At 51.1% G+C, this 25,260-nt stretch overlaps 2 protein-coding genes across 3 annotated transcripts in view; one reads left to right on the top strand and one right to left on the bottom strand.

The window, feature by feature from the left end:
- The window catches only part of NXN (nucleoredoxin), a 160,870-nt gene extending 147,929 nt beyond the window's left edge, over positions 1-12,941 (top strand). The window contains exons 6-8 of the mRNA XM_047081287.1: positions 6,618-6,797; positions 8,353-8,477; positions 11,336-12,941. Coding sequence (XP_046937243.1) covers positions 6,618-6,797; positions 8,353-8,477; positions 11,336-11,518 — 488 coding nt within the window. The 3' untranslated portion in view covers positions 11,519-12,941. The remainder of the gene's footprint in view (positions 1-6,617; positions 6,798-8,352; positions 8,478-11,335) is intronic.
- Positions 12,942-17,836: 4,895 nt separating this feature from the next.
- On the bottom strand, positions 17,837-25,242 carry MRM3 (mitochondrial rRNA methyltransferase 3). 2 transcript variants are annotated; one of them, XM_047080969.1, is made up of 4 exons: positions 24,923-25,242; positions 24,420-24,664; positions 21,680-21,847; positions 17,837-19,115 (listed from the first exon to the last, which is right to left on the bottom strand). In XM_047080969.1, the coding sequence occupies exons 1-4, from the start codon at positions 25,234-25,236 to the stop codon at positions 18,577-18,579; spliced, it is 1,266 nt and encodes a 421-aa protein (XP_046936925.1). In that variant the 5' UTR covers positions 25,237-25,242; the 3' UTR covers positions 17,837-18,576. The 2 variants fall into 2 exon arrangements, with proteins under 2 accessions (XP_046936925.1, XP_046936924.1); XM_047080968.1 differs by lacking the exon at positions 24,923-25,242 and having other exon boundaries at positions 24,478-24,560.
- Between the last annotated feature and the right edge of the window lie 18 nt (positions 25,243-25,260).

Here is a 25,260-nt window from a genome sequence, read left to right as displayed (position 1 = left end):
TCTGGGCATCCTGCAAGCTGGACTTACAGCATCTGTGGATTGCGAGCCCCACCCAGTAGTACACTGAAGGAGGCCTTGTTGAGGTGCCTGCCCGTCCAGGCGGCCATGCGAGAGTCTGGATCTTGAGGTCGTCGCAGAGCCTGCTGCAGGCCTTGATGAGCCTGGCCAGGCCAAAAGTCGCGCCGCTGTGGGCGGCTGGTCACTGGCTCCCTCTAGGCTCTGGACTGAGCCCAGGCTGTGTTAACCAGCGGGCTTCACCAGGCCACCCGGGCTCACCGAGGCCCTGGCACTTGGCCTCATCTGTTTCCTTCGTCTCAGGGGAGTAGCCAGGTTATGCCAAGCCCTAGGCCTCCCTACCCCAACTGCTTTATGCAGACTGGGGAATTTGGAGCCCTATAAGTGGTTTTAAACGCCTTTCTAAGGAAAGGGTTTAGACATACTTGGCAAAAGGCAAATCCCATTAGCAATTGTCTAACTAATCCGGGCTGTCAGGGAACACCGTGTTCTTTGCAGGGAGGCTTAGCGCCCCTTCTCTCCTGGGTTGGGGGGCCCTAGTGTTTTGTTCCTCCTCTCCTCCCCTGGCCCCAACCTCTGGGGAGGGCAGACAGCCTAAGGTCTGTGTAGGGCCCTGAGTGGACAGACGGACAGATGTCGGTCCTGCCTCTGGGAAAACAGCCCCCGAGGTGGATGGTGCCTTCAGTCCAGCTGCTGGGGGGGCAGAGGGGGGGAGGGGGCAGCAGCAGCGTGAGGGCTACTTGCTGCAGGATATGTGGCTTATGTGGCTTTTCTGTCGCCCTCTTTCCCTGCTCATCTTTCTGTTTCTCTTCCCCTTTCCCTCCTTCCTGTTCCATTTCCTGCCATTCTCTTCTCTCTTTCCCTAACTTTGCCCTCTTCCCCGCCCCTTTCAAAACATGAATTTGAGGCAGAACCTATTTATTGTATAGAAACGGGGGGCTCCTAGGGTGGCTCAGTCGGTTAAGCATCCAACTTTGGCTCAGGTCATGCACTCACGGTTCATGGGTTCGAGCCCCGTGTCAGTTCTGTGCTGACGGCTCAGAACCTGAAGCCCTCTTCGGATTCTGTGTCTCCCTCTCTCTCTGCCCCTCCCTGGCTCACATGCTGTCTCTCTCTCTCTCTCTCTCAAAAATAAATAATAATAAAAATATTTTTTAAAATTGTTATTATGTAGAAACACAGCATTTGGAGGTTGTGTTTTTCAATCATTAGAGTATGAGGGGCCAATGCTGGTGTTTTTAATAGATCTCAGGAATGAAAGGGCTGGCCCTGCGGGCCTGGGGAGGTCAGGCCACGCACTGCCGTGGGACCTCCTGAGCAGCTCCATTCTGTTTGCCTTGTTTAATTTGGAGAACATACAAAAAGAAAAAGCAGACAGGAAAAAAAAATAGTAACAAGCACCCAGTGTGGCCACCACCTAGAACTGAGATTTTTGCTTTCGGTATTTAAAATGGAGATAAATGGGAGCATTAATACAGACCAAGGGGAGACTCCCCCTCACTCCTGTGCAGCGCCGTTCTCTTTCCTTTTCCCCTGGGGGAAATGCTACCATGCACTTCGTGTGTATCTTCATAATTGGTTTTCATATCCTTACAGCATATGTATGAATCCATGAATAATATATGGTCATGCTGGGTGTGTTTTTTAGAAGCATGTTTAAGTGCTGACATGCTGTAATATCGTTCTGTAACTTGCTTTTCTCACTAAACATTATGCTTTCAAGATTTGTCCTTGTTGATATTTATATCTGATTCACTTCTCTTCGGTGCTGAAAAGGGTTTCACTGTACAACTGGACCACAGTTTATGTAGCTGTTACCCTGTTTGATGGACGCTTGCTTGCGTCTGGTTTCTGTGTATTGTAGGAATGCTGCCACAAACGTCTCTGTGCCTCTGACACAGACACGTGCCCAAGTGGCTTTTGGGCTTGCTGGCCAAGTGCAAGTAGGCTAGACCCGTCCTCGCACCCTCCCGTGGGATTCTAAGGTTTTTTTTTTCTTTAATGTTTATTTATTTTTGAGAGAGACACAGAGAATGAGGAGAAGGCAGAGAGAGAGAGAGAGAGAGAGAGAAGTAGAGGGAGAAGATCCCAAGCAGGTTCCACACCATCAGTGCAGAGCCCAAGATGGGGCTCGAACCCACAAACTCTGAGATCATGACCTGAGCCAAAACCAAGGGTTTGCCGTTTGACCAACTAAGCCGCCCAGGTGCCCTGGGATTCTCTGAGTTTTACCACCCAGACCAGCTGCCTTCTCCCTTCCATAGCTCTCCAGGCAAGGGCAGGTTTGGGGGAGCCAGCAGGGAGTGCAGAGGGAGCTGTTGAAGGGAACCCGTAATTGATAAGGCCAAGGCGTTAGCCTGAGTTTGTTGCCCTGCCCGACTGCCCTCCGGTTTTTCTTTGGTTTGTATTTTAAGCTAATACACATTTATCATAACACCATCTAAGAAAACTCGAGTCTATATTGCTCTCACCCGCATTCCTGCCTTACTACACAATTGTTTTTACTGTTCCGACTCCCTTTTGGTCTCTGTCCACACGCACACATACTTATATGTAGCTGTAATCATACACACAGGACTGGGGATTCTCTACTTTCTATTTAATGACATGTTACAGTTTCCATCCTGCTGTAGTCCCCATGATGACCACTGTCGTGATCACCTATTTTGCCCTGCCCTGTACCCTCACCTGTTCCTCCTGCCTAAGTATCTGCTTTTCCTTCCATTTCTCTTCCAGCTCCCAGCAATCTTTGCATGATGACTGCCAGCCCCCTCGGGTCATGTTGCCATCTAGAAGCAGAGACAGAAGGTCATTGGGGTTACAGCCCTGCCTAGCTTCTCTCCCACTGCCCCGGGCCCCCTCTGCCACCTCCTTCAAAACCCCCTTTTTGCTCAGCAGAAAAGCAGCCAAACTAAATGTGGGACAGGCTCAGTACACATGTCTTTGAGATTGTTTTAAATACTCACAGAAAGGCTCCTCCTAGGAGGAAACCGTTTGGAGCAGGCCTTTGGGCCTTGGTCTTTGTTCTGTAGGTTTTGAGAGAGACTGTGCAGGGGGTTCTGGGGCACTGTTCGTGGTCCAGCCCAGTTCCCCAGGGCAGGGGGCTTGAGGCAGAAGCTCTCTCTAGGAGCGCTGGTGTTTGTTCCTCACCCAAAGGTTACGCTTGGTCTGGTGCAAGTAAACGAACACCAACCCCACGTGTGGTAGATGTCACGTGGTTCCTAGGATGCTCGCTGCAGCGTGGACATTGTCTCTGTTTTCTGTTTCTTTAGTTAGCCTCCTCCGGCCAGCACAAGGTTTCTGTGTATCTCACGAGAGCAAGGCACCGGTCTTTTCTGTACCTGTGCCTTCTCATGAGCCACATAATCAACCTAGGATGACCACAAATAATAATAACGAGGGGCGCCTGGGTGGCTCAGTCAGTTAAGCGTCCGACTCTTGACTTCGGCTCGGGTCACGATCTCACGGTACATGAGTTGGAGCCCCACATTGGGCTCTGTGCTGGCAGTGCGGAGCCTGCTTGGGATTCTCTCCCTCTTTCTGTCTCTGTCTCTCTCCCTTTTGCTCTCTATGTCTCTCTCTCAAAATAAATTAAAAACTAAACTTAAAAAATTACTTAAAAAATAATGAACTTATTTATAAGAGGGGCTAATACTTCTGGAGTACTCATTGTAAAATGCTTTCAGCATTTTATACTTGTCATCTTGTTTGTTGCTCCCGACACCCACTGAGATAGGAGCCTGTCTCTACCCCCTGTGGCGGCCATGGAAATGAGGCTCCAAGAAGTGAAGTGGGTGGCCTGGATTTGCCTTGGAATTCTCACCGTACTTTCCCCCAGCCACTCCAGCGCCCCCAGCTGGGGAACCAGAAGCTCAGGCAGAGATGACACATGCTCCCTTTGCATTCCCTTCGGAGAAGCCCCTCACTGGTGCCGCCAAAGTTATTTTGCACAAAGGCATCGATTAGAAATGTTCGATTCCCTTTCAGTTTCCCGTTAGGGGCTTTGCCCTATTTTCTCCTTCTAAGTCTCTGCTTCCGGGAACCCGCGTCAGGGGAGCCGGGAATGCATGCTGTGGGGGAGGAAAGGGAAGAGGTGATTTGCGGTCTCAGCCTCCTTCCCTGTGGCCTTGAGGAGGAAGAGGGCCTTGAGGAGGAAGAGGGCCTTGAGGAGGAGGGCGGCTGCTGGTGCAGAAAACTGGATGCCGGGGGCCTTCCCTTGCCTACCCTCGAGAGCCCCTGCTGGCAGTGGCCAGGTAGAAAAAGCAGCAGCTTTTGCAACAGGCAGACTGGAGGTCCTGTCCCAGTTTGGCCACTTGTGGCCGGATGACCTTAGGTAGGTAACTTGGCCGTCCGTGAAAAGAGGATTAATCGTGCCTCCTGCAGCCGTCTATTATGGGGAGGAAGTGGAGTAGCATGGGCCATGCTAGTGCTGAGCAGATGTGCTAAGACTGCTCTCCCATTCTTCCTGCGGGTCACCCCTGGAGGGGAGCACACACACTTAAGGCTCTAGGGCCGGGCATGATGGCAGAGGGGCCTGGCCCAGTGCACGTGCCAGAAAGGGGCTTCTCTGGGTTTGCAGTCTGACTGTGGGCATTTTACCAAGCTGCTTTCTGTTGATGTACGACAGTCACACACACCTGGTTACCTTAGGCTCTTAGACGTGGGCTTTGGTGTCAAAGCACAAATACGAGTGGGGACTTTGCTTTTGTGTAGCTGCAGGCAAGGGGTGGGGAGAGCCAAGGCCCAGGGGTGCTGTTCCTTGGCGGAATCAGCTGAGGACCCCTGAGCAGCCAGACAGGGGCTCCATGTCCTTGCCCTGCTGGTCCCCACCAGTGAGGACTTCAGAGAGGCTACAGCCGTGGTAACACAGAAGGCCCCTCAGAGTAGTCCCTTGGAGAAACTGAGGCACCAAACCAAGAACTGGGTTTCTTTGCCTTCAGATTTTACTTTTCCTCCCTTCTCTGTCCTCTGTGGCTGTCCGTCTTCCACAGACCAACTCAGCATCCTACGTCTGGGCTACAAACAGGCTGGCTGCTGTGTCTAATATTAGCAGTGGGCAGGCCCTGGTTTAACCCAACACTCCTAAATTGTCCAATGTCAGAACCACACCAACTCTGATTAAAGAACTTAGCCAAAGCATATTTGAGATAGGGTGTGGCGATGGGAGGCTCCCATCCCCATCGTGGCCCCCAGCCCCTTCAGGCTGCTGACTCAGGCCCAGCCCCATCGTCGGGGCTGGGGAACCCAGGCCCCTGGAGGCTAACATGCAGGTGTGAGGATGAGGCTGGAAACGCCCGTAGGCTCTGTGTGACTCCCAACTCAGGAGGCCTGGACAGCTGATAGTGTCCTGAAAGCCCCCAGGAGCCCTGGCTGCATGCATTTGTGTGTGGTGCGGTGGGAGCGGCAGTTCTCCGGAGCCCATTTCTCTCTGGACTTGTTCTCCAGCATGCCAAGCTACTTCTAATAGGTGTGAACATAATGGACTCACTTAAGTCCTTTTGAAGACAGGCCCACCACTGCATGCCTGCTGCGCCAGCAGCCGCGCCGGGTAACAAAACACTAGGACCACATTCCGGGTCCCTCGCTGTCCCCACCCTCCCCCACAGAGAAGCAAAATGTCAGTGGAGCAAATTACTCACTGAATGCTTTGGAATCTATAAATATTAAATTGCTATGGCTTTCGCTGGCCCATAGAAAATTAAAAAGCTCTGGTCAGCTCCAGAGGAGAGGTGGCTGGTTAGGAGGGGGGTGAGGGGAGCGGCTGCCAGTAGTGGAGAGACAAGTGTCTCCAAAAGTGCTATGGGCTGCGGTTGGTAGGGGGTACCCTGGCTGGAGGAGAGGCAGCAGGGAATAGGGTACGCAGAGCAAGGAGGTGGAAATCCCAAATGCGAGTGTAACCCAGGATGGGTTTTTTTCCTGGTTTTTCTCTTGAGGCTTTATGGGCAGGGGGGTGGGGCGTGCTGTTTGTGGAGGAGAGTTCTGTGTTGCATTTCTTACTCCAGCCCAGGACTCTAAAGTGGGGGTGGCAGCATTGCTGTCAGCATGCTCCCTCTAGGGACTGTCCCCCTCAGAACCTCCCCGGGCAGCAGGGCTGGAGATGGAGGTGGGGCCCCTGGCTCACTAGCAGCTGGCTGTCCCCTGTTCTGCTGTGGCCCCTGCCCCAGGCTCCTCCCCTCCTCCAGCCTCTGTGCTCACACTGGTGGGACTGCCAGCCTGTGTGTGGACTCCCCTTGCCTGGGTTGATTTGTGCTGGCCTATGTGGGCAGCAAGTACGCTGTGTGGGGGTGTGTTTTCACACCCTGCAGGTGGCAGGGGCGTCTCCTGCTTCTCTGGGATCTCTTTAGGATTGATTGATTGCTTCTAAGTGCCAAGACCCTGTGCTGAGTTCCTTAAGTGCACGACCTCGCTGATCTTTACAAAGATGGGAAGGAGGGTGCCGCGGTCCATTTACCACATTGCAGTGGAGGACACTGAAGCCAGAGGGTGAAGTGAGTTGCCCGGTTTCTTGGACAAGTTGCGGGCAGACCCGAGGGAGTCCCATGGCTGAGCCTGGATTCTGTCCCAGCACTTCTGGACTCTCAAGTGAGCTCTCTCCCTCACAGGCATCCCCACCCTCATTGTGCTGGACCCACAGGGGGAAGTGATCACGCGGCAGGGGCGCGTGGAGGTGCTGAACGATGAGGACTGCAGGGAGTTCCCGTGGCACCCCAAACCCGTGCTGGAGCTCTCCGACTCCAATGCCGTGCAGCTCAACGAGGGCCCCTGCCTCGTCCTTTTTGTAGGTATGAAGCCCCAGCAGGAGCCCCAGGGTGGGCTGGACAAGACAGACCTCACGTGGGGGGTGTCCATCCTGCAGCTTCTTTCCATCCTGAACAATGCCAACAATGCCGAGCCTGGGCCTTTGTCTCTCCCGGCAGCCTTGCTTTTGACCCCAATGATTTATTCATGGCTCTGCCCCTGCAGGAGGGGCTTTGAGAGCTGCCGCTGTGCTTTCCTTCCTCGACTGCCAGCTGGGAAGAATAGGTCAGGCTGGAGCCCGGCCCCCCTCCAACAGACCCATTGTTGGGAGGAGGCAGGGCTGTGTGCACAGCAGCTGCAGGGGCTGGGCCCCCTTGGGCCGAGGCCCCCCACCCCAGCCTCGGGGCCGTGTCTCTGCGTGCCCCCCTCGGTGTCTTCTCTGCTCAGTGGGTGACTGCTCTGGGGGCCAGGGGGACACCAGAACATCCACTCCAGGCTCCCTGCAGCCCTGTGGGATGACCCTGGTTCCTTCTGCAAACAGAGCAACTGCTGGCCAAGGGCCACCTCACCCTCTGCCTTGGGCTGTGTTGCTCCGCCCCAGCTCCCCAAATAATCTGGGGTATGAGGGTCATGGCTGAGATGCCAGTGGGGGTGCATATCCTACCCTGTGCTCTGGAAGTCTGGTATGGGAGCCAATCAGCAGACTCAAGGGGATTCTTAAACAAACTGACTTGCAAGCTGGCCCCTGTGCTTGAAGAACAGAGGCCTCCTGGGGAATCACTGTCCTTGGGGCTTTGCCGCCTACTGCCTGCTCCCACACCCACATCCTGGGGCCTCTGGGACACAGTTCTGAATTTAGGGACAGTTGCGGCTCACTGGCCATCTGAGAAGATATGAGAAGGTCCCAGAGAGATAAAGCGAGTTCCCAGTGTCACAGAGCTGATGAGATGTAGATCTAGAATAAGTCCTGCCAAGTCTTCAGGCTGAGGGCCCCTTGGGCAATGTGGCATTTCTAGGTGCAAATCCTGCTACCTGTCTCTCCTTCCCGCTTTGCCCCTAGGGGTGTTGTTCTTGCTCTTGCTCTGGGCTACAGGCTCCATCTGGAGTGAGCCCCAGGGCCCCTGTGTGTGGCTGCTCCCAAGCTGCTCTTTCCCTGGAGGCAAGAAGTGACTAAAGGGGGCTCCGGACACCTGGGCAGGCCCCCTCCCACACAGGCAGTCCATCCTTTCCCAGAAGAGTCCGGCTAGCCCTGAAGCTGGCATTCCAGGGCCTCAGGGGCACCCCACTGCCACCATCAGTCCTGCCATTTTTGATAGGAGGTCAGATCTGAGGTCATGCTGTGATTCTGTGATTGAGAGAAGAGCTACAAGGACCTCAGATCCTGGCTCAGGGGAAGTTCAGCGCGCAGTGGTGCGAATGCGCTGCAAACACACCCTCGTGCACCCAGGAGGGGAGGCCTGTGTCCCAGGGGACGTTTTGTTTCCATTCAGGGGCTTCCCTGGATGGGCATTTCGGGCCCAGGACCCAGCTCCCTCAGGGGACACCACTCCATCTGTTCCACAAACTAGTGCTTCTCGTGTCTCTCTTTCCCCATTACAGATTCTGAGGATGATGGGGAGTCCGAGGCAGCCAAGCAACTGATCCAGCCAATAGCCGAGAAGATCATTGCCAAGTACAAAGCCAAAGAGGAGGAGGCGCCACTTCTGTTCTTTGTCGCGGGGGAGGTGAGTGCACTGGGGCCTGGGCCGCGGGCTGCTCGGCTGGCCAACTCTTAGAACATGAGCGATGCGGCCCTAGGGGATGTTCGAAGGGGCCCCGGGATCTGGGGTGAGGAGCCCACAGACAACCGTGGCATGAAAAGGTGTCATCCAGCATGGTCCCTGCTGCACCTTCCTCCCTTTCGTTGTTGCTCGGCAGCCTCAGAGCAGCAGGAGGCCCTCCCGGGACAGCGCTGCCTCTGGCAGTCTACTACCCAGGCCGCTAGCACGAGTGGCAGCCACAAAGATTGTGATCAGTAGTTAGTCCCTCCGCCCTGACCTGCAAAGTGGGCTCTCCCCCATTGCAGGCATCCTGACTGGGGGCCTCGACTCGGATCTATTCCCCAGCCAGCCCGGGGAGGGTGCTCAGGTGGGAAACTGCTGCTGTCCCAGGCTCTTTTCGCCCAAGACCTGTCCATTGAAGGCCTCCAGCTGGGATGGGCTGAGCAGAGGACTTTACACAGGGTGAGAAGGCCTCAGCTGGGTGCCTGTCCCACCCTGGTGCTTGAGCCTCCATCCTGCAGATGGGGGAAATCCCTGCAAGATGGCCATAGTCCCGCCCCCAAGAAGCCAGTCCACGCATGCTCCGCCACCTCCCCCCTCCCCCCCCAACCCCAGGTGCCGCCGGAAGCTATTGACAGACACACTTTTTGAAGCCCCCTGCCCTCCTGCCACCCATCTGCATCCCCAGTTGGTCAGAGCCCAGCGCTCGTTTCATGCTGTGTTGTCTGGATCCCAGGAGAGGCAATGAGGCCAGAACCCCAACCACCACCCATTCATCACCTCCTCAACAGCCACCCCTCCTAAGCCCCACCGGGTCCCTCACAGGCAGCTCAAGTCACCCTGCTCTGCAGTGGGGCAGAGGGAACAAAACAGGTTCACAGGGTCCTGCCTTGGGGCTACACGAGCCCGCTCTACACAAAGCACAAATGGAAGCTGCTCTGAATTTATTGAACTCTAACCCCTTTCAGATGGCCGAGACAGAAAAGATGGGTGCAGGACAGCAGGGGCCGAGCCAGGGGCAGGGCTGGGGCTGGGGAGCTCCAGTAACTGCTTTAGAAATGTGGCTGAAAAGGCCCATTTGCGGGTTTTCTGTGTAGCAGGCACCAAGACAAGCACCACAGGCACCATCCCACCTGCTCCTCACCTCTCTGGCTGAGGATGGGGTCATTACCATCTCACAGATGAGTGAGGCTTCGAGAGCACAGACCGCTCACGCCTCGTCCCTGTGCGAGCTGCTCTTAGACCCATTTTGCAGGGGACAAGACCCGGGCTCACAAAAATGACTTCTCAAAGTCGCACATTAAGTAGGTGGCACAGAGGACTGAACGTGAGGTCAGTGTGACTCCAGAGGCAGTGATGTCCCTCCTGCTGCCCACGTGGTCTGGTGGGTGGCCAGGCCCAGGCCTGGAGGGAAGGGTCTAGGACAGAGGAGGGTCTGACAGGGTCATCCACTGCTCCATCTTGCCACCTGGCCACCTCGTCCTTCCTGTGCCTTTCACCTGGGATCCTGACCTTGGCAGTGTCTTAGTCCAGTTCTCGGACTCAGAACTGGACTGAGAAGCAAGGCTGTGTGGAAGGGGATGGTCCTGGGGTGTGGGAACATCAAGCACTGACCAAGCACCTCTGAGCCAGGACTCCAGCCTTCTCCCGCTCCTCCTGGGGCTAAGGGTGTTTATCTTGAGCCCCTCCACTCTGCCAGGTGGAGGTCATCCCTTCTGAAGCCTTAGTAGACATTGAATTCATCTCCCTGTGGTTTGCACAGAGGGAGAGGGGAGGGGACGCAGCATTGTGCTCAGCTGGCCAAGGCCTCCTAATGGGAATTCGATACACAGTATTTGTCCAGGTGTCTCCCCTCTTTCGATCATGAAGGTTGTTTATTAACCCACATGGAGGGCCTGAGCGGGGTGAACAGTGCCAGAGGTGCTGAATCCCTCATCGCCATTGCTGGAAGTGCATGCCATTTCTGGGTTAGGGAGAAAAGACGATCACTAATCATCTTCCTAAAGATTTGCCCTTTGAGAATGGAATGGTTTTTTTTGTTTTTTGTTTTTTTTGTCTCAGAAACCAGTGAGCAGTAAATCTCATACCTCCTATTCGCCAGCGTTTAAGGCCAGGAATACCCCAGGCCCTTCCTCTGCAGGGTGACCTGGGTCGGGGTGGCTGTGTAGAGTCCATTTCCTGTTCTCTACCAAATGGGGGTCGGGTGCACGAAAGGTAATCTCAAATGGTTGCTCCCTTACAGGTCTGTCTCCTATCTTTGGGTTTCTGGGTTTGCCATTCTACTTAATAAGGCAAATTCATCTGGACAGTCACTGGGAATGTATGATAAATGCAGCCACCCATGTAAGCCTCAGGAAGTACTGCAGTAGCCCTGTCTTTTCTACTGGCTGTGCAGTTTCACCCCCAAAACCTTAAGGGTGGGGTGGGGATGGTGATCTGTTTCCGTTAAAGACGTTCCGGAGTTGAAGGTTGGCCAGGTTGGCCTCAGATATCCATAGTGGGGCCGCCAATAATTGAGAGGCAGTTGCAAAAGTAAGTGATCAGAAGACATCACATTTTTACAAAGCAGAGGGCATGTTAAAGTTGCTTTTGTGCTAATGAAGAAAGAGGACTTCTCTGGTGGTTTGGGGAGATGCAGAGAGGACTTTACAAAGCACCCTCCCCTCCCCCAGGCAGGGCAGAGTCCACTGCTCCCTGTTCTGAGAGCCCATCGTTTCCGGACGGCCTCCCGCTCCTCAGGACAATGGAGTGGCTGCGTTCTGGGGACTCTCTAGCCTCCTTCTTGAAAACGTACTGTTTTCTCTCCCTCTGGTGACTTCCAGGATGACATGACTGACTCCCTGCGAGACTACACCAACCTGCCCGAGGCGGCCCCTTTGCTCACCATTCTGGACATGTCAGCCCGGGCCAAGTACGTGATGGACGTGGAGGAGATCACCCCTGCCATTGTGGAGGCCTTTGTGAATGACTTCCTAGCAGAAAAGCTCAAACCAGAGCCCATCTAGTGGGGCTCCGGCCTCAGGAGACGTTATTTAAAACTCGGTCTTCTCCTCTTCCTCCTCCCCTTTCTTCCCTCCACCCTTGGACTTTTCCGGCGTGTCCTGAATCACACAACCCAAGTGTCCAACCTCTCTGTGGTGCCTTGTTTTCTGCATTAACTCCTCAGCTAGCACCCTAAGGTGCACATCCTCTCAGCAGCAGAAGAACCCACCATGTTTGGAGACTCGGCCTGGGATTCACGGGGCTGGCATAACCCGGCCAGAGCCAGGACTGCATCACACACTCAGTCACTAGCTCTGGAAGCAGTGTTTGCCAGGCATTCTTCTGCCGAGCGAGCGTGAAGGGACAGTGCGCTGGTGCTCTGGCTCGGCCTCTGGTGTCAGCATGCACACGCAGGGCCCAGGACAGCTCAGTGACACACGTACATGCAGGTGGAGCAGGGAAAGGGCCGCAGCCTTGCTCGCCTCAGGTTAGAGCTGCTGGTGAGAACATCCCTTCCTAAGTGACTTCGTCTAGTGACTCCCTCTTGGTGTGAGGGAAAAACACCAGCTTGGCAGTCGGTTCTTGGGCCGGGGATTTCACGATCTCAAAGGAAGCTTGTGTTCTTTTCTGGTGAGAAAGAGTAGCTATGGTAATGATTCATGTAGTAATTGCTTACTCTGAGCTCCTACCATGTGATTTTTTCCTTACATCTTTTTTCCTTGATCTTACCTTCTCCAAGTTTCTGCCTTCTTGTACAAACAGCCTCTACTGTCTTGGAATTTTGTTAATTCTTCCCCTCGGACATCTTCCCGAGAAGAGGCACTCAGCCTTGTGTTCTTGGAGGTGCCCCACCTCACCCAGCACAGACCTCTGACACTCGGCCCACTCTGCCGCGGTGCCTGTGACCACCTTTGGTTACCTCTGTCATCCCTCTTTTCTTTTCAAAGCAGAACTAAAAAGAGACAAGAAATTACCAGAAGCCTAGCTTTCTCCCTAAGAACCTGCAGAAAGAGCTGTATCCTAGGGTGGCAGTGCGAGCAGAGGGCATGTCAACTAAAAGTACGCTTTGGATCCACTTTGCTGAGCAAGCTCAGGTAGCTTGGGTCCCAGGAAACAAAAGTAACAACTGCAGTGTCCTTGGGACTTGGGGTGGGGGCTTTACCTAGGGAGTCACAGGATTTGGGCCTATCTCAACCAGGTGTTAGGGTCTTCCACCTGATGGCAGGCCTCACCCTTGTCTCCACTGACAGCATTCTGTCAGCCAAGACCACTGATTTAGAAAACCCAGCCCCCGGTCAGCTATTGACACCATTGCCCCTTGCTGAATTGGACTGTTGCTTTGTAGTTCAGAGGTACAAGGTTAGCTGGTAATTAGACAGTTACTTGATGTCACAGCCTGAAATGCAATCACCTAGTAAGAAATAAAGCAGGCATCTCTGGACATTATCGACTTGGCCTTTCCTGTGGTTAATAACAAAAATCTTTTTGCTTGTGGTGCTGGGCCCTGGGGGGTCGGGGGTGGGGGGGAGACACACAAGATCTTCTTGACTTTCATTGGATACCTAGTAGCTATGTTTCAGAATTTTTCAGAGCAGAAACTAACTAACGTGGTCATCTGCCGGATCCTTCTGAGGCCAGGGAGCTCCTTTGGGTTAGTGCATCAGACATCCCTGCTGGAGCTCTGGCTGGCATCTCTCCTGGTTCCACTTGCCCTCGTGGAGGGCGGATTCTCCACTCACAGGCAATCTTGTGGACACTGGTGCTCATCCCCTCCCCATAGGGGAGCAAGTGCTCTGAAGCCTGAGGAGGCCGGTTGGAGAAACAAGGAATCCCACACAGGTCTCCCAGTGAAGAACGGGCAACAGTTGGAGACCCTCAACCCTAGCTCTATGCTGGGTGGAGGGGCTTCTCTGGGAACGTTGCCAGTGTCTCCTCTGGGAGTGTGGTGGGTGTGGGGACAAGGTGTTGCACCATATCAAAGTTCTCAAACTACGTTGTCTTCTAGGATGTCCGGGAAGGACAGTCCCTGGAATGGAGATCCCTCTCCAAACATGTTTCTGCCTCATCATGGCTGCATCCCAAGCCTGGCTCCTACCTGCTGCCTAGCCTGCCATGCTGCCCAGGACCCTTCGTACTTCCTGGTACTTGGTACTGGTGTGCTGGTTGAAGGCATGAGGTTTCTCATGAGATAGCTGTGTGTGTGTGCTGAGGGGCATGGCAGATGCTGGACTCCTACAGACCTTGCTCCTTGGTCCTGCACCCTGACTGGGGCAGGGCTTAGGGCCTCCCGGCAATGTGCTCACCTTGATGCCCACGTGGGTGTCGTGAGCATCTGCCTGTGCCCTCAGGTTTTTGCTTTCTCTCTTGGGCCCCGGGAAGTTGCTCAGGAACTTGGTGCTGTACTTGAGGTTGTCGCCACACACACCCCACTGCCAGGCCTGCCAGCTCTTGGGAGTGTGGTGGGTGTGGGGACAAGGTGAGGTCAACCTTACTTGGAAGATGGATTTCTTTGGACTTCTGCCTGTGTCCTATATCATGATAGCCTTGGAGGAAAAGTGGTCTCTCTTAGCAACTACTTATCTTCTGGCACAGAAGGAACAAAGTCCAGGTAGGAGTCCCTGTAAGTCACGCGGCAGAAAAATCAGGTCATCTGTGATTCTTCTGTGACCTGTACGGGGCTGACAGAACTACTTGCCACTAAGGTCAATTGGATCCTTGGCACCAGAATTCCCCTTTTAGAGTGGGTGTGTAGGTTAAGGTCACTGGGAAGGTTTACTAAAAAAAAGCTTTAGGTTTATCTAGTGGCAGCTTTGAGGAGAAATGGTGGGGGAGGACCACTTCCCAGTGCCAGTAAAAACCCGTTTCAGTAGCATGAGATCTTAAAGGTTCTTGATGCAGAGGTTCTTGATGCTGCTTCTTAAGCAGCTCCAAAATACCTTAATTCTTGTCACTAATTGGAAGCAGGTTAAAACCCCAGCTGTGATATATTCAATGGCTTCCATCAACAGCAAGGGAAACCAGGCCCCAGTAGGTTGAGGCAGGAAGGTGGCTGTAAAAATGCCACCCTGGGGTTCCAGATTCTGTGCTCACCACAATGACTTCCAGATCCGACTCTACTCGTGTTCACAACAGATGAGATTTTTTTTACCTGTCCCCAACAATAAAGATCTGGTGAAGAAAAAGGGTATGTGTTTGGATTCGGGATGTACGGTGGGCAGCGGTAAATGCCAGAGGGCAACTAAAGTTCCTTTCCAGAAGCTTCCCCCCATCTCCAAGTATGTCCTCAAATTCAATGGCTCTCACTTACCCAAGCACAGGGAGCCAGAACTGTTTTGGCATCAGCCAAACTTCAAGTGGTAATTTTCAGCCAGACTTTGTTTTTGCCTCTTGCCTAATTAAAGACACTAAAAAGCTGTTCTCTCCGCCTGCTGCCTTGTTCCAGGGTAGCAAATGGAGTTCTGCAATGATCTAGACATAGAACACGGTCCAAGAATAGATCAGCAGAACCTAATAAGGTGTCGCAGTGTCCGCTCAGGGAGACCACCACACGTGTGCGCACACATGTAGACTTGGAATCCTAGCTCCGGGAGGGATGTGAGCAGGCAGCTGGCCCAGCGCCCTTCAGTCACACAGGCTCAGGCATGGGGACATCCTGTTCATAAGTCATTTCCCTGGACCAGGAGGAACAGGCCCACATTCGCCCGATGGGACTGGGCACGGCTGCGTATGGCCGGTAGGGAACTTCAGCAGTGCCCTCTGTGGCCTCTTTGGGTGGTGCCATGTGAACAGAGGACTGACCCAGAGGCCCAGAGCTCATGGTCTGTCAAGTTCCCTGAAGCGGTGGTGTTGAAGAAGCGAGCACTGAACCTGTATCCCTCTTTGTGAACACCCAGCGGGCAAGAGTCGCCATGGCCTTCTTCCAAGCAGGCTGCTCAAAAGAAAATCCTCTGTTGACAAATGGCTGTCATCTGTTAGCTTCGTTCCTGATTATCCAGTGTTAGTAAATAATGCAAGGGACGTGGTTTCCAGGAACCAAGGCTGTTTGTAGGAAAATGTTACATTGGGTCCACTTTATGGCTGCGATTTCTCCTTCCAATGGGGGAAATACAACGTTAGGATGTCCTAGGCGTGCCTCAAATGTGAAAGCATGAAGAAAATCTGCTTCATTTAAGGCATACTGTGTCTCCACAGCCCCTTGGACTCTTGCAATACTTCCCAGGCTAGGAGATGTGTAACCGGATTTGGGTAGGACTTGTTCTGAAGGACTGCTGGATTTCTATTAAATAACGTGCTAACTCATGAAGGTCTCTCCCCAAGCCTGAGGTGACTGTGCAGCCCAAAGGAGGCAGGCAGCCTCAAGTCTAGGTTCCTGGGTGTTCATGCTTCACACAGGTCAGTCACCCAACACAGGTAAGCACAAGGATACAAGAGGGGGCATGATCTTAGGACCCAGGGCTAAAAAAGAAATCTCCTTTGGACATCACAGGACGTGGAAGTAAGTCCCTCTGCCGGTCTGCAGTCAGTTGCACCACCCTTTCCCATCACAGAGGTAAGAGGGAGGCTGGGAGGCCAGACCCTGTCACGGCCACATCTTGTCCCCAACCTTTGTTCCCTTCTTGCATTGTGCAGCAGCAGCAGTTGCGGATGGCCCTCCGACTATGATGCCTTAGCTGAAGAAGGTGGCTCCCCTAGAAAACAAACGTAGTTAAGAGAACCAATGCCTTCTGTAGCGTATTCAGACTTTCAGTCATACTTGGCCTCTGGGTGTTGGCCGCGGCTCTGGAGGGCCCGGCTTGCAGGCTGTCTCAGCTGCAGACATACGTGGCAAGCTAGTTCAGACTTTAAGTCGCCCACAGCAATAAACAGCTCATCCATTCATTTGACTTCCAGCTTGCTACTTTTGTGCATTCACTGAAGAAAGTCATTGGAGTTTAAAGATGTCTATGTGAGTGTTACCTAAAAAAGAATTTTAAGTGAGTGGGGGCGGGGAGGGCTTGGCCCAGGGAACACCCAGGCCCTGCAGCACAGCTGGTTTTCAGCACTAGCCACAGAACCCTTGGTGTGGTGCTGTTTCTGGGGTGTTCGTGTGGCAAAATGGCGAAAGTGGAGGTAAAAAGCAGCTCAGCTTGGGGCACCTGGGTGGCTCGGTCGGTTAAGCCTCCAACTTGGGCTCAGGTCATGATCTCATGGTTCGTGGGTTCGAGCCCCACATTGGGCTCTGTGTTGACAGCTCGGAGCCTGGAGCCTGCTTCCAATTCTGTGTCTGTCTCTGTCTCTGCCCACCCCTGCTTCACCATCACACTTTGTCTCTCTCAAAAACAAAAACGTTAAGTAAATAAAAGCAGCTCAGCTTAGAAGGGGACATCTGGTGTTTCGATGATCCATGGGGCAAGTAGTAGGAGGTCACAGGTGAAACTGGTGGAAACCAGTCCCCAGAGGTCTGCTCATCCTGAGCCTTAATGACAGGATCTTCACCTCGAGCTGGGGGAAGGGAAGAGGACTCTGCAGCTCTCCCTGCCCTGAAGCTGCAAACCAGGGTGAGGCTTCCCAGCGTGAGTTCCAGGCGTATGGGGACATCAACATTTGTCCAGAGCTACTTTCCCAGAGGTTCCATTCAAAGGAAAAAGTTATGCTGGTTTTTCCCTCGGCAACCGCTTCCCACTTCTGTCCACTTCCCCCTTAGTTTTTTGGCCCAGTGTCCATCTATGCTTCAGATTCTGCTGAGAATGAGAATCTGGATGGGTCTCCAACTTCAGCACCTCTGAGCACAAATGTCCTGCAAAATGCCCTCTGTGCAGAGACTCACTCCATCCTTTCTCAATAACTTAAATCCCTCCCTTCAGGGTTGGGAGTGGTTTCGAAGTGCGGCTGCCACCTTGTGGCAGAAACCGTCAATGGCACTCCACTCAACACAAAGTCAAGGGGCGGCTCTGCCAACCATCTGACAGCTTCTCTTCCAGCCAGTGTAGTGTACTGTCCTATACTGCTCCTTCTTTAATTCTTATTTTCCGGGGAAATGGCAAAAAAACAAATGTTGGCCTTAAAATTGCAAAGAATTTGAGAAAGTGACTTTCCATGATCTTTCAACAAACCAGAGCCTCATCACTGGTTGCTTCCCCTGTAGTCATTTTAAAGAAAGGAAAATTTGCCCTCTTTGCTAAATTATATCCACAAATGTGCAAAAAGAACTCACAAGGCATGGCATATAAGCCATTGACTATGAAGTGAATGGGACGTAAATTTCTTTTCCTTCTTTCACCCAGTGTGATAGACTTGGAATTATGTGCCAGGTATACTGTTTTGCATTGTTTTGTTTTTCTTAACAGTAACAAGGCATAGGGTTTGTTGTTCGGTCATTGATCTTTATTTTGTAACAAAAATCAGCAGGAACAATAATCCAGGGACAAAGCTGCAGGACACTGGCTTCATCCTTTAGTGACCTCGTTTTCTTAGCACTTTTCCAAGGTGTTGACAGAACAAATGCCAACAGACTCCAGGAGTACTGAGCTGCCTCCCAGATCTAGCCTGCTGGTGTGACAGGCATCATGGCCTCTGTGAAGCTGGAGGACGAGCCTTTGTGGGTTCAGCCCTGTATGAAGGCTGTGGGCTCTTCTACCTTCTAAAAGCTGACGGGGCATTGAGGGTCTCAAGCACAATCTGTGGGCCACTTGCATCAGACATTTGTGTGTGACCCTGGCCAGGCCCAGACCAAAGTGGGGCACCAGCCTGGGAGAGCACAGCCAACCAGAGATTGTTCCTGCAAAAACCCCTCCCCTTAAACATAAAGCAATCCCACTCTGCCACCACTTGGGGCACGAGTCATGCTTGCTCTCCGGGCTCTCTCGAGAGGAAGTTCGGCTCCGGAGCTGGGGGAGATCTCAGGAAGAATTCTCACCCTTGTTACTTTTGAAGATAAGCATAAATTCATGGAAATTCTTATTTTTCCAGTAATCATATAATGGTATCTTGCCCACCTCTTGCCTCCTGAATATGGCCTGATTACCATATTCTGCCTATCTCCTAACAACACAGGAGGAGCTGGGAACCACCTCAAATCAAGGACTGACTTCCAAGATCCCTCTCAGTGGTAACTCCTGTCCCTGCTCACGTGTTCCGCCCTGATCCGCAGTTGTCTTTTCCCTTCAAAAAGCAAGATGCTTGCAGCCATAGCCGAGTTTAGGCTGTCCACACCAGGCACAACGGGAATCAGCAGCCTCTTGCCCCCAGTGCTCTCGGCCAACTGCAGGGACTCCAGGCTCACACCATGGGTCTCCCCGCCTATTACCACAGCTGCTGGTGCCTCTGTCCAGTCCAAGTCATAACTCTGGACCTCAACTTCAGGGAGCCAGGCTTTACTGGCTCCAGGTTCTAGATCCTCCTCCTCCTCCTCATACTTGTGTAACTTCGAGAGTTGTTGGTCACATACCCAGCCGTAATCACTGGCTTTATTAGACATGTGCGCCTGGGCATAAAGGCCACAGTTGTCAGCCACGTAGACCCGGGTGTCGGTGGGCAGGTAGTTGGGCAACGTTTCCCAGTCCAGATTATTGATGATGGGCACCTGGAAATGCGCACCCATCGCTGCCCGTAGCACTTTGGGTTCCCAGGCATCCACACAGCCTAGAAAATAGAGACAGGATCCAATTAAGATTATAAACCATCCCAGACAGGGGATCTTTGCAGTAAATCAAATTAATTCTGGATGAGGAGAGAAAGCAAAAAATGTCCTGTAGTTTCGGGATGGCTGGGACCTCTGCCTCCCCAGTTATGGCAGCATCCAGCAAAGGGCTATAGGTATGAATTCCTGCTAGTGCTAAACAAGACTTTCTTCATCCCTTCAACATTTACCATACACCTGGGCCAGACCTTGTACAGGAGAGGCAAAGAGCATTAATGCCTCCAACCTCCAGGAGCTCATGGTATCCTGGGCGATGGTGTTCGGACAATATCTGAACACGTGACTACGATATCAGTAATTGAAGTAAAAGAAGTATTAATAGGGTAACAAAAATCCCATGTACGAAGCAGAGCTATCAGGAAAAATGTCCCAGAGAACATGACAGTGAGCTGGATCTTGAAGGATAGGAGGAAGCTGTCAAAGAAAGGCTGAGGCAGAGGACAAAATTATAGAAGGGGGAAGAGTGCCACAGTCCAAAAACTGTAAGTAAAGCGATCAGGCCAATAGCGGGTGGGGGTGTAGCGGGAGATGAAAGGGAGGCAGGCAAGGACCAACTTAAAGGAGGGTGGGTATGCCAGGCTGAGGAGTTTGGGACTTTGTCCATTAAACAATATAATGCTATCAAAGGATTTTAAGTAAAGTAGTGACAGAATCTGGTTTATGCTTTAGAAAGACCCATTTGGCTTCAGTGTTAAATCTGCACCAGAGCAGGGAAGACCCTAGAGAGGGGAAATTAAATGGGAGGCAATTACAGTGATCCATGGAAAGCCAAGGCAACAGCTTTCTCTTTCTCTCTCCCTCTCTCTCTCTCACACACACACCCTCTCACACCACAGAAAAAAGGCTAAAAGAACTATTTTTTATATTCAGACCCATGCTAAGCCCAGCCACTTCTGCGTGGTCTTTCTCAGGACCACAGGCTGGGAGAGACAGCAGGGCCAGGGCATCACATGTCTGCCACCATCCCCTAACTTGTTAACACAACTCTCTGCATTAGAAATTACTGTAAAAAGTAACCCAACTTCAGAACAGAGTAAGTGGGCAAGCCAAATTTTAAAAGGCAGATAAGACACAGAGAATGTAACACTGCCCACGCCTACTGCCAACCACAGACTTTCCCAATCACTGCAGGGAACAGGAGAGAAGAGTTGGGCTGTGTGTCAAGAGGCCGCAGGCAAAACGGGGAGGACAAAAGAGGGCCGAGACTCATGAGGGGAGCCATCCAGTCTGACCCCTCTCCCTGGTGGGGAGTAAGGAACAAAGTGGGATTTCCCCCCTCATCCTCACATCCTCCATACTGGGCACCACGCCAAGTGCTCCCTACTCCTTCCCCTTGTCCTATACACCAGCCACCACCATGAATGTAGCAAACACACCACTTGGATTATATAGGTACATCTCCAAAACCACACCAGCTCTCAGAGATCTCAACAATGGGGTGGGTAGGCGGGGTACTGATGATGGAACCCCAGTACCTAGCTCTCATGCTGCCCTCTCTACATCTACTCCCATCTATTCCAACAACATGTGACTGGGACGAAGGGGTGAAAGGAGCAACTGAGGCAAGTCTCAGCAGCAGGTGTCATTAGTTTACAGTGAATGATAGCTAGAGTGTTTTCGATGAACTCTCTCCCTCTCACCATCCCTGCAAGTTGTAATAGGTGTTTTAGGTGTGTCCCAGCTGTTAGGCAAGTCTGTTTAGAACCAAGCCTACTCATCCCAATTTCTGAGGACAGGAGACAGAAATGTCAGAGGCTAACTTGTGTGGGGATGTCTGACCCATCTTAAGGCTAAGGCAAATGCATCCCAATTTCATATTCACACTCCTTTTACAGGATTCAGAATGTCTTCAGTTAGGAAGGCTTCATATGCCCCCCAATTTGGGAACTCAAGATCATTAAATAAAGGACTCGAAGTGTTAAAACTGGCATGTATTTCTTTCCCTGATTTTAAGTTCTTTAATAACCTAGCCAGTGTTGGGGCGCCTGGGTGGCGCAGTCGGTTAAGCGTCCGACTTCAGCCAGGTCACGATCTCGCGGTCCGTGAGTTCGAGCCCCGCGTCGGGCTCTGGGCTGATGGCTCAGAGCCTGGAGCCTGTTTCCGATTCTGTGTCTCCCTCTCTCTCTGCCCCTCGCCCGTTCATGCTCTGTCTCTCTCTGTCCCAAAAATAAATAAACGTTGAAAAAAAAAATTAAAAAAAAAAAAAAAATAACCTAGCCGGTGTCAAAATAATCTTAAAAGATAACTGACATTTCCTGAAGTACCTAACTTGTGCCAAGCAGAGTGCTAAGTACTTCATGTGCACCATCTCACTTCTCAGAACAACCCTACCAGGTAGATTCTGTTATGCCCACTTTACAGATGAGGGAAATGACACTCAGAATACTGCTCACAGACAAATGGCTAATAAGAGGCAGACCCAAAATTCAAATCCATGTATGTCTGCCCACAGAGCCAGCTCACTTACAAATGGCCAACCAATCCACCCAGGAACAAGTACTCTGACCTTTGGTGAGTAATACTTTGCTGCAGCCTGCCCCAGCAGCAGATCTCAGAATCGTCCCCAGGTTCCCAGGGTCACGGAGATTGTCACAAATCAACAATAAGGGCAGCAAATGGCGAAGTTGAGTCTCTGGGTATGTCATCTTAACATGGTCAGGTTTGGCAAAGATCCCTGAGGAAACAAAACAGGCGGTTCACTTGTCTGATTTGAACCTGGGAGATAATTTGGCTTTTCAGATATTTATCAATCTTTCTGTGTTCTTAGTCATGTAAGTACTACATGAATACATTCTGATTGAAAAAAATTGATACAAAAAGTCCTGCCCGTGACACCTCCTCCCCATAACTGTTTTCAATCTTGGGAGTGTATAGATCCCTTCAGAACCTGTTCCATGCATCTACGTACATATATAAATGTCTACCCATATACAGGTGCTTTTTTTCTTTCACATACAAAATTCATACTCTATGTGTTATCCTGTAAACTACTTATTCAATTCTATAACAAGAGATGTCTTAGAGAACTTGCCATGTCAATACATTTGGAGTTACCTGATTTTAACTGTTGCATGTTATTTTGTAACATGAACATACCACCTTTATTTAGTTCTTCCCCAACTGACAATTTATTTTCCACTTTCCCTATTATAAACAACCCTGCAGTGAACATCCCTGTATACCTCTCTATGCATATGTCCAAACTTTTCTCTATGAAAAACACTTGCAAGTAAAATTAATATATGGTGTGTGTGCACTTTTTTTTTTTTTTAATATTTAAGTAATCTCTACCCCGACATGGGGCTCAAACTCATGGCCCGAGATCAAGAGTCACATGTTCTCCCAAGTGAGCCAGCCAGGTGACTCAAGCACTCTTAATAGATACTGCTAAACTGTCCTCCCCAAAGGCTATTCCAATTTATTCACACCAAGAATACAGACCTATACCTAACACATCAATGAAGGGAAGGGAATGGTTTCCCTATTAGGTATCTGTATGTGGTAAAAAGATCCTGCACCTAAGAGTCACAACAGCAGGGGACCTTAGAAGTCCTTTAACTTCTTTTCTTGTTAAATTTTTTTTTTTTTTTTTTGGAAGAAAGAGACAGAGTATGAGCAGGGGAGGAGCAGAGAGAGAGAGGGATACACAGAATCGGAAGCAGGCTCCAGGCTTTCAGCACAGAGCCTGACATGGAACTGGAACCCATGAACCACAAGGTCATGACCTGAGCCAAAGTCAGACGCTTAACCGACTGAGCCACCCAGGCACCCCTTGAAGTCCTTTAATTTCTACCTGGACAGCTGCAGTGACGAGAACACTCTGTTAGAGGCCCTACTTACATTACTGGATTCAGAGATGTGCCAGAAGCCTGACAGTCTTATCTCCTTCTCCCTTTACTCCACCTCTCAAATATGAAATAAAAGGGTAAGCTAAATAATATATTTTTTTAAAAGACACAAAACGATGAAAGGCAGTCATGACGACGAGGAGGGCTACAGAAGTCCAGGATGGGCTAGCCGCTATCAACACATGTGCCCAAAGTGGCCAGCAGGATAAAAATGAATGATACTTGTACTGTAGCATAGAGAAGGGAATTAGAAGTATAGCTAACAAGAGCACGGGTGGAGGGCTCTTAGCAGTCCAAATCCCCACCCTAGGGGAGAGTTCTGTGTGTAGGGTCACAGGTCCCTAGGACTTGATGGGTTACAGAATAAGACAGTCCCCAAATTTCCTCTCCCAACTAATAGCTGCACTTTACCCACTACAGGAAAACACATGCACAACTGGTATGAGAGACCCTGGCCTAAACATTAGAATCTTGGAAGATAACTTCTCCTACCCCAACTGTCCCTTACTATCCAAGAGAAACCTCTACATTTACTGCCATTCAATTCTCAGATCAAAAATATAATTCCAATGTCAAAAAGATATATTTAGACTTCCCATATTTAGAAAAAAGGCTTTCTTTTTCCTTTTTTTTTTTTTAATTTTTAGAAAAAAGACTTTCTGAGTGTTAATAGACACCACCATCTATTAGAATCTTAAGTTAGAGGAGCCTGGGTGGCTCAGTCAGTTAAAGTGTCCAACTCCAGCTCAGGTCACAATCTCACAGTTCGTGGGTTTGAGCCCCATATCAGGATCTGTGCTGACAGCTCAGAGCCTGGACTCTGCTTTGAATTCTGTGTCTCCCTTTCCCTTTGCCCCTCCCCTAGTCTCTCTCTCTCTCTAGAAAATAAATAAACATTAAAAAGAAAACTTGAAAAAAAGAATCTTAAGTTAGAGTCAACCAAAGGAAGACACAGTGTCCTGTTCAATGGGCTAAACAGGGTAACAGCTTGCAGCTTACTGCTTACACCTGCTTCTAGAATAAGGGGGTCAACAACAGAAAGGTTATCACCACACTGGCAGTGGTCTTGTGCAAATAGAGGCCTAAATCTTTTAGTAAAAATTTTCTTAAATTTTAGTTGGACATTATTGGTTGAAAAAGTGACCTAAAAATATATAATATTCAAGGAGAATATATACTATTCAAGAACTATAATTCAAACGATGACCAAAAAAACTGGCTTCAGCTTCCACTGAAAATAAAACAAGATGCACAGATTTGAGAACTGTATTTTTCTGGGTGTCTCAAGAAAAGGTTAGGCAATAACATTTTGAATTTAAGTAAAATTTGCTGCCTTAAGGTAATTATGAACAAATGATCCTAGGTCTCTACTTCTGGTGACACGCTGTAACCACTGACCCATTATTCCTTGTGGTGTTACTAGGTCGGACCAATCCTTGATATCTTCAAATTTCACCTTAATGAGGCTGACACCTTTCAGCTTATCAATGGGCAGCTCCTTTAGGTATTCCAGACGGCTAAAGAAGAAAACTTTCGGTACAGCACCAGCCTTGAGAGCATCTGCAATCAGCCTGCGACCTTCCAGCAGGATCTTCCCGTGCTTTTCCCGAAATGGCCTGGACTTAACAATTGTCATTACACTGCTGTGGGTGGAAACAAAAAGACGGGTTAATTACCAACATCCTTGTTACCGAGACACACCTAGTTTTAACAAACAGAAAGAACTTCATAGACATTAACAAATGAATTCCAAGGAAAACACTTATTCTGCCCTCTATGCATTATAAAAACCAATGGATTCTGGTGGAAGAAGTCCTCCAAAAGGAGGAAAGAGGTTGGCAGGCGGGAAAAGAAATGGGAAGAGAAACGGGAATACATGACAAGTCTCAGGAACAAGTCACCTCAGCCTTCTGTCTCCGGGTAAAGCCTTATCATAGCGAAGCCCCGAATCTTCCCAGGTGCAGGGCTTCTGGGATGGAGGCACCTGAAGCGACGGCTTCCGTCGCAGCTCGTGGGGACCGGTCTCAGCCGCCGCTCTACGGGGCTGCTTCCCAGGACCGGGCTTCCGTTCCACCACCTGTCCGGATGGAGACACCACTCTCACGGGGCTCCGCCGCAGCGCCCGGACCCAGCGCCGCGCGTGGAGGTCCCAAGTTTGGACCACCGGCAGCAGTGGCCGGCTGGCCCAAACTAAACCCCTCAACCGCGCTGCCATCTTCCCTCGCCCCCGGGTTGCGTC

This window comes from Lynx rufus, unplaced genomic scaffold (genome assembly GCF_022079265.1).
Source record: "Lynx rufus isolate CCGP_SWC_20201006 ecotype Redwood Valley unplaced genomic scaffold, mLynRuf1.p SCAF_18, whole genome shotgun sequence".
Lineage (NCBI taxonomy): Eukaryota > Metazoa > Chordata > Mammalia > Carnivora > Felidae > Lynx > Lynx rufus.
The sequence above is the reverse complement of the archived record's forward strand: the minus strand, read 5'-3'. Positions and strand labels throughout refer to the sequence as shown.

Bases quoted from the DNA above. Each gene is read 5' to 3' on its own strand.
- MRM3 (XM_047080969.1), bottom strand. From the start codon at position 25,236: ATGGCAGCGCGGTTGAGGGGTTTAGTTTGGGCCAGCCGGCCACTGCTG. The intron at 21,848-24,419 runs GTCAGTGGTTAC...TTGTTTCCTCAG, and splicing joins AACACCACAAGGAATAATGG to GGATCTTTGCCAAACCTGAC. The intron at 19,116-21,679 runs GTCAGAGTACTT...TCTATTTTCTAG, and splicing joins CAAAGTATTACTCACCAAAG to GCTGTGTGGATGCCTGGGAA.